At 39.3% G+C, this 14757-nt stretch overlaps 1 protein-coding gene and 1 long non-coding RNA gene across 2 annotated transcripts; both read right to left on the bottom strand.

Annotated features, from left to right (window-relative positions):
• Positions 1–5667: 5667 nt before the first annotated feature.
• LOC134815871 (uncharacterized) lies at positions 5668–7193 on the bottom strand. The gene is made up of 3 exons (XR_010160319.1): positions 7016–7193; positions 6063–6279; positions 5668–5955 (listed from the first exon to the last, which is right to left on the bottom strand). It is a non-coding gene; the product is annotated as an uncharacterized LOC134815871 (long non-coding RNA).
• Positions 7194–7532: 339 nt separating this feature from the next.
• LOC134814817 (uncharacterized) lies at positions 7533–8537 on the bottom strand. The gene has a single exon (XM_063823103.1). The coding sequence runs from the start codon at positions 8535–8537 to the stop codon at positions 7533–7535; it is 1005 nt and encodes a 334-aa protein (XP_063679173.1).
• Between the last annotated feature and the right edge of the window lie 6220 nt (positions 8538–14757).

Below are 14757 nucleotides of genomic sequence, written 5' to 3'. Positions count from 1 at the left end.
AGGAGAAACAAGGAATACCACTAATTGAAAGACGACAGATAAACGACTCTTTCACCTCGGTAGTTCAGAGGAGTTCGCTGGAAAACAGAAATTGTGAAAATCGGCCTCACATTTATTAAGCAGCACCATTTTTAGAGCTCAATGCAAGCTGGATAGTTGCCAAATCGGCAATTTTGACAAATTTACGGCAAAAAACAACTGGCTACATGACTCACGTTGGACTAAAACAATTGATTGAAATTTTAACATCGGAAATAAAAACAACATGATGAGAACATTTTATGATATTATGGAGTAAGAGAAACTACAAAGATCCACTTACACTGAAAATTAACAAGAAATTGGCTTGCACATTCAATCCACATATTTATAAAGCAGGTTTATAATCACTTGTATAGTACTACTAAGTTTCTAAACAAAATACCGACCGAGTTTAAAGGTTTAGGTATCAACTATTTAGATTTTAGTGTTTTTAGTGAAATTGATGCACTGTAAAAACTAGACTCTGAAGACCGCGGATCAGTTAACCCAAAATCAAATAATTATTACTCATATTTTATACTTCATACCTTTCAAATTTCTTAATGTGCGGAAGAATTAACCGTAGATAGTAGATACCCTATATCTTATTGATAGTTTTAATATTGAGAAGCGAAAACAACAACAAGTCTTATATAAAAACTCTGGTGAATATATCTTTTCACTCTCAGGATTAAGGAATGAGATGGTTTACAAATCTCAATCAATTATGAAACATAAGATTAGACAATGTTAAGGATACAGCATACAATAAAGCAGATAAAATCAGAGTTGGATAATTCAGTAAATGATCCTCCATTTAACATACAGTTGGCATAACATGTTAAGGGATACGGCGTGTCTGCGTCAGGACTAACGAACAGACAAGCAATCCGTGACAGCAGCAACTAGGCGGAGCAGATAATGGCTACGGGAGAGGTCGTGAGTTAATAACAGACTAATTAGTACTCTACAACAGAGCTATCTTAGAACAGTCAACAGAGGCTTGTAACCTTACCACATTGGATTTACAGCGTCTCTCTGTCTTTTATGGGAAGGAGTTTTTATTGTGTATATTTTCAAGTGATTTCCCATTAAGTATTTAGGATTCGGTCCAGAAATATAGAATAAGCGCAACAAAACTCTTGGACAATGAACGATCAGTTTCAGACAATAACCACTAATTGCTATTTGCATATGCCATTATTTAATAAGACATGGAAAATATTTTAGCAAAATCAACCGGCACATCATTCAAAATAAAGAAACTGGAAAATGTTCAGTTGTCATATTGCATATACGAAAAAGAGCACATAAAGGTAACGCTGTTAATGTTTGTGATAATTAATTCAATTTCGATTTGCACCCACATTCAAAAGTGCCCGCGGATTGTGAAGAATGAAATCACTATATCGAAATAATCAGTAAAACCGATTATTTATGCAGTGTAACGACTAATGTAGAATATAAAACATAGAAAATCTAGTTTGAGTTAACATCGAATAAAGGATGTGAGTGTAAGTGTGTAAGTGTGTGTGAGATATAAAAAGTAACGGTATAACTCCTGAGTAATGGAAACTGAGCGTTTCATCCCGCTTATCTTTTGTTAATAATCAGAGTTGCTTGAGATCACAGATTTTAAACGAGAGGTTTGTTGAGGATGTAACCATATCTAAGCCTGTAATAAAACAATTTTATAACAGAATCAATTAATATTATAAATATATTAAAAGAACTTTTAATATTGATAAAAGAAAATTTGTTTACACAAGCAGCTCTGCGCCAAAATATTACAGATGTAATGAATATAACTTCTTGAAATGTTGGAATAACTTAAATAGTATAGATCCCAGTCAAGCTTCTCTATCACTTGGTTAAAGAGAGCGAATTGTCCAATAAACTTTAAGTTAAGCTGAGACCCGAGGTCAGCTGACAATAAAGATACCGCAACAAAAACTTGACACCCTGACTTTCTTATAAATACAACGTTGTATATGCGTACGTAATCAGTAATACTATGGTAAGAAGTCGCTTTTTTACACCTGACAAATTCTAAATGAAACATGCGACAAATAATAACAATAAAAGTAATATAATAAAAGCAATATAATAAATGTAATATTAATACATAATATTAATATTAATATTATTGTATATAATAAAAGTAATATGATAAAAGCACATATCACAAACATTCCTCTGACAATAAATATTTCACAGCACAACGAACAGCAATTCTTTCTTGGTCTAGACTCTAGAAGATAACTTGCCTAACAAATATCACAATCACACACACCTGCTTTGCCTTTACCATTGGGTTAGAAACTATAACAGAAAGAAGCTGGTGTATAAACACAAAACAGGGAGCCCATGTGGTGTAAATGTTACTCTGATTATTACACGCCCCCTCGAAGCAGCTCAACTGTTTGACCGACACTAACACCCAATAAAATCTTCGATTATCCAATGCCGAAATAAAATGCAGCTGAAAGCTTTATTACATATGTACTAGGGTTACCGAATAGTTCGGAAAACATTTGGATTTGCATGAAGTTCGGTGTTCGGGGTATTCGGGGTATTCGGGGTATTCGGGGTATTCGGGGTATTCGGGGTATTCGGAGTATTCGGGGTATTCAGGGTATTCGGGGTATTCGGGGTATTCAGGGTATTCGGGGTATTTAAATAAACTTGATTGCAAACTTTTCATTTCACTTTTTTAATACGCTGAAGATTTTTTAATCGATATTTATGACTTTAAAAACAATTAATGATAAAGCCAAAAATATAGTAAAAAGTTACCTGGGGACCTCAGGCTATTATGTTCATAAACACCGAATAGAGATTAGGCGGAATGACAGGCTGAGCGCGGCCCAGTAAAGTAAAAAGTAACTTAATTTCATTTTTAAGAACTTCATTTTCAATTTCAAATACAACTTTTCAAAAAATGTATTATCAATTATTCATTTTTAAACCTACAAGGACGTCGCCGCTTTGACGCGCCGCGCGAACAATCATCAGTCATTTTTGGCTCTTACTAATTCGCTCGCCCAAAAATTTCACGTGACTTTGGTTTTTACGGTTTTGCAGCCGTACAAAACGGTTTTACATAAACCCTAATCCCAACCCTAACCCTAACCATAACCTTGAAGCTATCTATAACCCTTACCACAACCCTAACCCTAACCCGAGCCCTAAACAATCGAATTCATGTTTTACTAGCCTGTCACGTGACCAAAACGGTTTTTTGCCCATAACTCTCCAGGGAAGCATTTTTACCCAACGTCATGGGGGGTGATTCGGAATCAGCATTTTTCGCTCCTATGTCCTACATACTAAAAGTAAATCGCTCGCCCAAATTTTAAGAAAATTCTTGTGAAAAGGCCCTTTGATAATGAAATTGACCTGAATCGGTGTATTTTGGACGCTGATTCCAAATCACCCCCCATGACGTAGGGTAAAAATGCTTCCCTGGAGAGTTATGGGCAAAAAACCGTTTTGGTCACGTGACAGGCTAGTAAAACATGAATTCGATTGTTTAGGGCTTATGTTAGGGTAAGGGTTGTGGTAAGGGTTATGGATAGCTTCGGGGTTATGGTTACGGTTAGGGTTGGGTCGTTGGGATTAAGGTTTATGTGAAACCGTTTTGTACGGCTGCAAAACCATAAAAACCAAAGTCACGTGAAATTTTTGGGCGAGCGAAATAGTAAAAGCCGTCATTTTTGCTTGTTTGTTGTTGCTCATGCTGCTTGCTACGCAAAGCAACAATCTTGAATTAAATACAATACAATTTAATCTTTTCAATTAAAATTATGGTCGCTTTGTCAAATATATGTAAAATAATTTATTGACTATGGATTGTTGATTTGTAGGTTTATAAATATAATATATTTATTCATTGGTAGATTGGGGAGACCTAGAATGAACTTGTTATCGGTTTTAAGAAGTGATTTAAGTAGTAGAAATTTGCAAATGGACAACTTGCATGAATTGAACGAAATTAGAGATATAGCTGCATGCAACAGATGTTGGGAAAATCTTTATCAAGGGTACAGTTTACCGCTCCTACTAAATCGCTCGCCCAAATTTTAAGAAAATTCTTGTGAAAAGGCCCTTTAGGCATGAAAGTGATCTAGATCGGTGTATTTTTGGACGCTGATTCCGAATCACCCCCCATGACGTAGGGTTAAAATGCTTCCCTGGAGAGTTATGGGCAAAAAACCGTTTTGGTCACGTGACAGGCTAGTAAAACGTGAATTCGATTATTTAGGGCTCGGGTTAGGGTTAGGGTTGTGGTTAAGATTATGGATAGCTTCGGGGTTATGGTTAGGGTTAGGGTTGGGATTAGGGTTTATGTAAAACCGTTTTCTACGGCTGCAAAACCAAAAAAACCAAAGTCACATGAAATTTTTGGGCGAGCGATTTAGTAAGAGCCACAGTTTACCGCATTAAGGTATTTTTAAGAATCATTTTTGTCGGTAAGATCCTGTTTTATAATAATAATTAATTATATATACCAAAACGCGCGCCGAGTTGGACACAAATATTTTACGAATATCACCCGTTAAATTGTTGATGTGATGATATATAAATACAAATAATACGCTTCAAATTATTTCGAAAACGATGCGTTATATAGTAGAGGCTCTTACGGGCAAATATCACGCTTCTTTGCTCGAGCCCTGGGACTTCTTTTAGGGTTCTTATATGATAGAATGGAGTGTACTGAACACTCTGACGGTATCGGGAACCTTCTAGAGCCTTCAGAAGCTGTGTTGTGAGCACTTTACTGCCAAAACTTCGGACATCTACAGACACCGGAATATCGACTAAAAATTTTTTCTGAGTTGTTCCCCTAATTTCTCTTAGGTTGCTTAAGCCCTAGAAAGTGTCAGATCGTCTAAATATTGCTCCATTCCGGTGTTAGAGACCTCGAAAATTTCGACCTCGTAGAACGTGTTGCGCGTCGTATGTAGTGTTTACAATGGAAAAAGTGCACTTAAATCTGATTCGGTTGCGGCGCGTGACGTATCTAGCACGATATTTGCTCGAAAGCGCGTCACTGCGCCAGAAACCTCGTGGTACCGTAACACTGTAGAAATAGATAATCACAAGAGACACAATAAACGTACCATCACTATGCAAAGTTAATGTTAAAATTATACAATAGCCCTGCTTTAACAGATTAATCCACATAAAAACTATATTTCTACAGTCCGATCAGTAAATCGAACATGTTTTTGAAGATAAATCTTCTGATAGAATTCGTTTCTACATTGAAAGATTTCTTTTCTAATCTCCTTTAAGAGTGCTGTCTTTGTTAAAGTGTTATCATCTCTATCCGCATCTATTGTTGCAGCTAGATTAGATACGATCCTGCTGTCGAAACAAACTCGTCTTACCGACATTGTCTTTCTGAAAACTGATGTGATCAGATTAAACATTGCTGGAGTTTGCAGCGTTCTCAGATAAATTAGACGTCACATAGTCATTGTATTTAAGCTTCAGGTCAGACACGAGGTACAGTTCTGGTAAAACATTCTCCTGCTCCAGTTAAAAGGTCCGTATCAATACCTGCACTCATTAATGCAGCATTGGTGTTGTCGTGCGTGGACACGTGTCTTTCCATTTTAAAACCTGTCTTAGAGACAGGTTTTAAACTTACAGCTTCAGATAATTTACCCTTCAATTGTTTCACCCTCGAGTTGCTGTACCTCAAACGACATGTTTTGTGATATCTACCTAGCTTGCTATAGAGATATTTTCCGAGACTCTCAGGGTTAAGAACAGGGCACTTGTTCATGTGCGAATCAGGATTAACATCGATGTTGCACAGATCCTGACGATTTCTGTAGATGTCCACAGATAGTATGTTGCGAAATCGACGAAGAAACTATTATCTTTTCCTTGAATCAGACTATCCTTTTTCGTTTCTAACGTCTAGGGAAATTCGTATTGTTAAAGAAGAATAACCTCTCATACTCTTAAAATTAAATCGAGATAATATGAATAATAATTATATTTGCGAGCAAAAGTTTCACACAAACCTGTTCAACCTGGCATATGAAACACAAGTCTCAGTCCATTTCAAACAAATCAACATCTGGTCCACTTGATTTGGAACTAAATGAAGAAAGTCTCCACATTTTCTTAGTTCTATTCGAGGAGGGTGACAGAGGCGGGACTTTTTCCACTTGGATGGCAATAGCTTCTTCAATCTTCATCACAAGAGGATTCGTCAATTTCAGAAACAGCACTGTACACCTGCAAATATATTATTACTTCCCACATTTATATCAACAGTATCATTATATCACATAAGTTTGAGATCGTACAAGTGTTATATCATTTTAAAAGTTTGCAAATCCGATAGAAATGGATTAAAAATTACTACTGATCGCTGTCTATTTACCTTTGAATAATAATGTTTTTCAGGAGGTGACCGGGACATGATTTCAGGCCTGACCGGGACCGGGACCGGGATAGCTCAAAATTGAGATTATCAATTTACCGGGACCGGGACCGGGACCGGGATGAAAAATGTGACTTGACCGGGACCGGGATAATTCAAAATTGCCAATCCCGGTACCGGGATTCCCAGTACCGGGAATTCCGGTCGATTACTGGTTAATTCATGATCATAATTTATTACTCAAACTTGTTAAGCAATTTTAAACATTGTTGTATTTGGCTCAGAGGATGTTTAAAGATGAAATTCACAATGAATGAAAGGAAAAACTTAAAATCACAGTGAATGAAATTATGTAAAAGATCCCGGTCAAAATCCCGGCAAATTTGAGTGATTGACCGGGACCAGGACCGGGACCAAGAATCCCGAATTAACCGGGACCGGGACTGGGACCGGGATCATAAATAAATAAATCAGCATTTGACCGGGACCGGGACCGGGATAGCTCAAAATTGCCAATCCCGGTACCGGGAATCCCGGTCACCTCCTGATGTTTTTAAATGTTAGTAAAACAGGAGGAAACCACTCAACCTGTTATAGTTGTCTTTTACATAGTTAAGACACTGAATACACAAAAAAAGAGGTTTGCTTTGGTGAGCACAACCCAGGATTGATCTTCTGCAGCAGGGCGAGGAATTCTCTAGACTGTTTTGTAATTCGTTCACTTTCAGAGCGGAAGAAAACTGTGTCATTAAAATCCTTTATTTCTATTCGGGTACAGATACAACACTCTGAAAATTGATGAATGGTCACATTTTTGTATACCCTACGGCAAAGTCTTATGTATGTGGTAAAAGAATGATATTCTTTAAATATATAATAACATCTATAAACAAAAAAGCACCTAAAGAGGCTCAGCAAAGTGCTGGCCTATTTACGCTTACGAAGACTCATTCGTTCAATATGTCTCAAAGTAAATAAACTCCTCCATCCTACTCTATCTCTTGCTAAGTTCACTAAGTTGGTAAAATCATCTTCATTTTTCAAATAAATTTGTCTCTTAAATAGGTCCTTTTTCACAATAATATCATACAAATTAGTCCTGTGTCTACCCAGTACCCACTCGTCCCTTTAGTGTTTGACATCCTAGTGAAGCAAATAACAGAGACTGGTAGGCAGGCGTGTCGTTGTCACTGCGTAGAACATGACCTAGCATTGTCCACCGTGCCTTTTCCACTCTCTCGGAAAGGGGCCTGGTCTGGGTACGAGCGTAGAGGGCCTTGTTAGATGTTGAGCTAGGCCAATAGATGTGTAGGATGCGCTTGAGGTGCTTCCTCTGAACAACATCTACAGACTCTAGAACATGCTGAGGTACGGCCCAGCAGCAGCAGTTGTACAGGAGTACTGATACTACTAGTGAGTCGTAGAGTTTGATCTTTCTCTTCTCAGTTATCTGACTCCTCTCTGATCCCTGGCACCACAGCTTGTCAAATGACCAGAAGGCGGTGTTAGCTTTATTCATTCTATTAGTAACATCCTGCTCTGATCCAAGCTTAGTACCAAGAAGCGTCTCGTTTCTCCACTCCTCTTTTCCTCTTAGTTCATTATCCCACTCGTTACATGCACCAACTTCTTCTAAATACACTCTGGTAAACTTTGTCTTTGTGTTATTGACAAAGAGACTCCATTCACTGAGAATATTCTTGGAGATCTGAAAGATATCCTGTAACTCCTCCATATCTTCACCAATCTCCTCTACATCGTCTGAATAGCCGGACTCAAGAGGCATGTGGTTATCAGCTATCGGAGGGTTGGGGGTTGAGGGGAGGACTGCTCTTATGTGCACTACAGCTCCAGCTAGATTGAGGGTAAACAATTTACCAGCTGTGCTGTCTCCTTGGGAGGCTCCTATGTTGAAAGAGAACATCTCTGAGTCAGTAGAACACACTCTGACTACTAGAGTGGTGTTAGCCATGAGGTATTGTACAAGCCTCAGGTCGTCTCTGGAGCATCCTGCAGCTTCTAGTAGTCTGATTGTTGTACCTCTGCGGATGGTATTGAAGGCAGCTGACATGTCAATACTCACTTTGTTCCATTCAAACTCCTTCTTCATTACTACAGATATGAGCATGCTCTGTGCCCAAACTAGGTCGGCACAGCTCCTGCCAGCTTTGTAGGCAGCTTGGAACGGTCCGGTGAAGTTTTTTATTAAAGCCTAAACTTAACTTCTACCAATTCAAAATTGTTTACGTCGGTCTCCCCTCCTTGAGCCACTTTTCACATAGCTATTGAGTATAAATCACTCTAGCACAAGCGATTTCAAACCCCCTCCCCTAGGCTGGATTAGGTTATTATATGTGAACTGTGCTCTAGTGCATGACTGACTTTACATAATGCAGAGCATGCAAAGTTTTGATGTTTCATAAACTTATGAATAAAGTTTTAAAATTGTGACATAAAAAGCAGTGGTCGCCCGGTGCCCCCTGGCCAAAATCACAACCCCCAGCCAAAAATTGGCAATTCTCCGGGGGTAAACCCTGGCCCCGGCCAATTCTCAGTGGTCAGCCCCGGCCCCGGCTATATTGGGGCTCCCCGGCCCCGGTCAGAATCCTGCCCCCGGTCGACCACTGATAAAAAGTTAACTCACTGGATTTGTCCAAAAGCGAGAGAAAGTACTGAGAAAGCACTTATACATCACCACCAGAGGGCCTAGAGAGGTTATCTTTGTCTGTTTAATTGAATATTGAGTATATAATATGGGATTTAAGATGAACATGATAGATATAACGTCCAAATTCTAAAGTTCCACCAAAATTGAGTCACATTAAACTTGGTTACGGTAACACAACAATTTTAGTTCTTCATTAAGGTAGGTGATTTGACATAATGAAGTGTAGACTAAATTATTATTTATAATAATTACCTGTCGGAGGGATTTAAGTGTTCCTTTGAACAGTCCTTTTCTGGAAGGTTGAGAGCTTTCCATACATCCAGAGAGCCAAATTGGATTTGTCCTTCTTTCGGGCATATGCAATCTTTGATATGATACCTTGTACATTTTGAAATCCTGCAGTTATCATTATTCAATACTTATAGAGCCTTAGATAAGGGGTTAGGGGTCGTTCACATAATATTGTGTAATTGCAATATAGTAAGGTTACTGTACATTTCCAACCCTTTGTCATGTATATCACAACAGATGATGTTAAAAGCATAATAATATTATGATACCGTTTTACAGTTTTTTTTACGTGTTGATAATCTAGCTCATATCTCTATTTTATCGCTACATTACAACTGCCATTTTGCTGGTACTGTGTTTTTACTTTATACAAGTACAAGTAATCGATGGAGGAAATGGATACTCTTCAAAGATTGTCAGTTTATTCTACCTAGCTACATTACTGAAGAGTATGAGGTCTATAACGGTTGGATCACTGAACTCGCGGAAGCTACGAACTGTGACAATAAATCTGAGTTTTCAGTTGAAACGTTCAAAAAGCCAGTGAAGTCAGTTTCAGTAAAACATTTATAATTTGTATTCTGCGTATCAGACTACCGATAATCATGTAAGTACGTTTCCGGATAACAAGAAAGATATGGAGGAGTTGAAGAGCGATCTTATCCGATCGCAAAGTACTGTTATCAAGCTGCAGGCTGAACTTCTGGAAACTAAATCGAAGCAGTTGGAATCCATGCACTCCACCGTCAAGACCGCCGTTCAAGACACTGTCCAAGCTGAGATGAAGTCATACAGTCAAGCTGTGACTAAAAATGCACCTGTGCTTGCAGAAGAGAATTTAAAAAAGGTTGTACAGAATGGTGTATCGGAAGAGGATCGCAGTAGGAATGTGCTCATCTTTGGTTTGAAGGAGACTGATGAAGAGGAACTGTGCAATAAAGTTACCGTGATTTTTCAGCAGATTGAAGAAAAACCACGTTTTGGAGCTATCTGGGTTGGGAGAAAATCAGCCAACAAGACTAGACCAGTCAAAGTTTCGCTAGATAATTCTAACTTACCGTTCATCAGATATTAGTAAATGCCAAAAAGCTGAGACTGTGTGAAGATCATAAGACTGTTTTCATCTCTCCAGATCGATCACCTGAAGATCGAGTTATCCATCAGCGGTTGGTCTTGGAAATGAAACAGATAGCCAAAGCAGGCATGGCTCCACCGTGTAGGTTCGGGTGGGTGCGCACCCACCCAAAGGGTGTTGCACCCACCCAAACGATTTGAAAATGTTCACACAAAAATTGTCAAATTTTGTATTTAAAACTAAGGGTCAATTGACTTCTGTAATCAATTGAGACTGTTTTGGAGATATTAAAATATGTTTAGGAGAGTAAAATTCCAAAATTTTCCAGGGGGCTTCACCCCCCCCCCCCCCCCCCCACCGTGCGCCAAGCTGCACCCACCCAAAGATTTTGAGCTGGAGCCATGCCTGAGCCAAAGAAGACACAAAAAAACATTATTATATCAGAAGTGGTAATATTTGTAGTGAGGACAAGATGTTAGAGAGTGATACATAATAATGAGTGATATACGTCCATAAGTTTTTAATTTTGATTGTTGATATAAGCGTGATAAAAATAATTTATTTCATTTGTATTGGACGGGACATACACAAAGATGCTACGTATGGTGCTGGGTATCTCATGGAAGGACAAGGTCAGCAATATAACTTTGTATGGTAGTCTACCAAGGCTGTCAAACAAGTTACAAAGCAGGAGACTAAAAATGGCGGGACACTGCATCAGACATCCTGAGCTACTTGCCAGTGATTTAGTCTTATGGAAACCTATGCATTGTAGAGCACAGCAAGGCCGACCAAGACAAAGCTACTTGTCTATGTTACTGAAGGAAATTGGGACAAACTCAAAAGAGGAACTGTGAACTCTGATGCGGGACAGGGATATATGGAGGGGGTTATCTGGCGTAGATCGGACTTAGTTCCGATAAAGTAGTAGTATTTCATTTCATTTCATTAATAACCTGCATAGTTGAAAAGTTGATTGATGTAGTTTCGATAAACAGGCGTCGTTCAACTCCACTCATTTCGTTTCAAGCTGGAATGTAGTATTGTTTAGTGTAGGTTTGTTCATGTACCTCTCATCATCAAAAGGTTTCAACTTATACAGCATCGATAACATCATCTAACAAAGCTTTTTGAACAGCTTAAGATTCAGTTAAAATTACATTATTCAGATACATTTTGTGAAATGAAACATTGTCAGCCTGTACGTATTTAATTAATTATAATAATTATGGTAATTTAGCTAAAAATCAAACCATTTGAGTTTTCATTGTTATCAAAATAATGTCGATCTAGATTCGTCTTAATCTGCATGGCTGTGAGCGGATCGAAGTCTTTTAACAAACCACACAAGCTTCTTTCATCAAGAAGATTCTTGAAGTGATTCGCATGTACACAGAGTCTTAGCTGTCTTAGCTAGTTCTGGGTCCATAAACATGTCACCTTCTTTCTAATGGTGATTGTCAAGTTTGTTCAGCAACATAATTCAGAATTGCAGAAATTATTTGAATCTACTAGAGATGAAATGGCTTAAATAACAAGCAATAGATGTAACTAAACAATACATATTGTAGTTTGACTACTTCTTTGAAACAATCAAAGAATGGGGGAGCTAAGGGAATGATTGCTCAAAACGAATGATATCTTCATGAATTCAATGCAGCATCTATACATTTATTCGAAATTAGTGATGGATGAGGGGGTTTAAGTCAGGCATTCCTGACATTTACTCTACTACTATTTATAAATTAAAAATCATGTCAAGAAGATAGCAGCAACTAATCTATATTATTTACAGTGCTCTATTTTATGTGTACTGAAGAGTGCCTTTACAATATTCCACTTTGTGGTGTAGATTTCCTCCATATCCAACAGGCAACACTGAATGAGTGATGGATGAGGGGGTTTAAGTCAGGTGTTCCTGACATGTATTCAAAATTGCATTGAGAAGATAGCAGTAACTAATCTATATTATTTACAGTGCTCTATTTATGTACTGAAGTGTATTATTATTATTATCAAACATGTCAATCTTACAAATGTCAACAATCCTAAAATAATTTAGAACCGAAATGTGATCCTCTGTAAGATTATATGTCCCAAAAGTCAAATTGACTTGTACTCAAGTATAAAGTCGAACAGTTTACTCCAATAACTACGGTCACTAGCAAGTTCTCTCAAATGAAGAATATCATCATACGACTCAAGCAAGATGAAATGCTTCCAGAGGTCAACCTTCAGGTGGTGTAGGAGGTTACGTCTGTGAGCCCCGAGTCTACCAACTTCACTACACATCTCGACAGCAAAACACAGCGCAGCTTGAGCTGGTGATCTTTCATCGCTCCTCAGTATGTGTCCTAGCATCTTCCACCTAGATAACTCAGCACGCTCAGACATAGGGGTAGAGTTACTCTGTTTGTAGAGGGTATCTTTGGACATCATACTGCGTGGCCAGCTGACATTCATGATCTTTCTGAGGTGGTTACGGTGACATGCATCTAGTTTGTCCCAGTACGATTTAGGCATTCCCCAGCAACTAGAGTTATACATGAGGATAGATACTACTTGGGCCTCATAGACCTTCAGCTTCTTCTGTAGGGGGATCTTACTCTGGCACCAGACCTTCTTGAAATTCTGGAATGCTACATTGGCTAACATGATTCTTCTGGTGACATCTTTCCTACTTTCTAGCAGAGAACCCAATAACTTGCTACTGCACCATTCTTCATTCATTCTAAGGGGTTTACCATCATCCATGACCTCATCTTTCCCAGCTATGTAGACGTGTACAAACTCTGTCTTTGATTCATTAATATTCAGATTCCACTCTTTGAACACCTTAGTAGCGATAGGGAGGAGGGCTTCTAGAGCATCTTTGTCTTCACCAAGATAGTCGATGTCATCAGAGTAGGCATCTTCTTCAGGCATGCCACTAGGGCTTATAGGAGGGGTTGGGCGCAGCGTCACGGCACGCAGGTGGTAGCAGGCACCAGCTAGAGTGATTGTGAAACAGAGGCCTGAAACACTATCACCTTGGGGTCCTCCATTGGTGCTGATGAATTCAAGGGAGGTAGCGTTGTTGACTCGCACCTTGATCTTGGTGTTGCTTAGGAGGAATCTCACTAGTCTGATCTCATCTCTTGTGCACCCTGCGTCCTCTAGGAGGTTGAGCACAGTCTGCCTACTGATTGTATCGAAGGCACTGGACATGTCTAGGCCCATCTTGTGGAAAGACCACTCTCTTTCTTTTACGATGCTGATCAACATACGGTGACACCATACCAGGTCTCCACAGCTTCTCTTCTGCTTGTAGGCAGCTTGCCATGGACCTGTGTAAGCGTCTACCTTTGCTTCAATTCTCCTGAGTGTAATGAGGGATAGCAGCTTACGAGCACAGTTACATAATGTCAGGGGTCTGAGGCTTTTCAGTTCACCAGGAGTCTTGCCAGGCTTTTGAAGAGGGGTGATGAAACATTCTCCGACAGCGTCAAGGAACAGGTTCTCTTCAAAGCAGGTGTTGATGATTTTGGCGTAATGGACACATAGCGCACTCCCACCATATTTGAGGAGCTCATTGGGGGTATTGTCAGGTCCGTTGGCTTTGCCGTTCTTGAGGCGTTTAGCAGCGGTTTTTACCTCATATTCTGTGATAGGGCAGTCGAGGGGAGAAGGGGGACCTTCAAACGGATCGAAGGCAGGTTCATCTCCAGTCAGCTGTTCTTCGTACCAATCACGGAGTACTTCAGCTTTAGCGAGGTCTGTACCAATAGGGTACCCATCCTTATTGTGGACAACTATAGGCTTTGTCTCTTTGGTCTTAGCTAAGGATCTCACAGCTTCGAACATTTGACGCGTGTCGTCAGTTGATGAAATTTCTTCAGCTAACTGGTCAGCCTTAGCACACTCTAGCTCCTTCAGTCTCTTTTTGATGTCTTTACCGAGCTTATTTCTCCGTCCTCGCAGTACAGAGCTATCACAGGGCTTGTTGGTGCTTGCCAGGGCAAGGCGTATATTGTGTCGTTCTGCGACTAGGGCAACAACAGTAGGGTCATTAGAGAAGAAGCACTTATTCTTAGCCTTCCTGTAGCCTAGGGTCTCAGCAGCTGACTTATGAACTTCACCCAGTACTACTGCAAAGTCCTTGTTGGGATCACCTGAGGGTACCTTTACAATACTTCAGTTTGTGGTAGGGTTCCTCCACATCCAACAGGTAACACGGAATGAGTGATGGATGAGGGGGTTTAAGTCAGGCATTCCTGTCAAAAGATCTATAATTAATCTTGTAAGGGTACCATACAG

The sequence above is a fragment of the Bolinopsis microptera genome, chromosome 5 (genome assembly GCF_026151205.1).
Source record: "Bolinopsis microptera isolate Bmic1 chromosome 5, MBARI_Bmic_1.0, whole genome shotgun sequence".
In the NCBI taxonomy this organism is placed as follows: domain Eukaryota; kingdom Metazoa; phylum Ctenophora; class Tentaculata; order Lobata; family Bolinopsidae; genus Bolinopsis; species Bolinopsis microptera.
This window is presented reverse-complemented; position numbering and strand designations above follow the sequence as displayed.

Coding starts and splice junctions, on each gene's coding strand:
- LOC134814817 (XM_063823103.1), bottom strand. CDS start 8,537: ATGAAGAAGGAGTTTGAATGGAACAAAGTGAGTATTGACATGTCAGCT.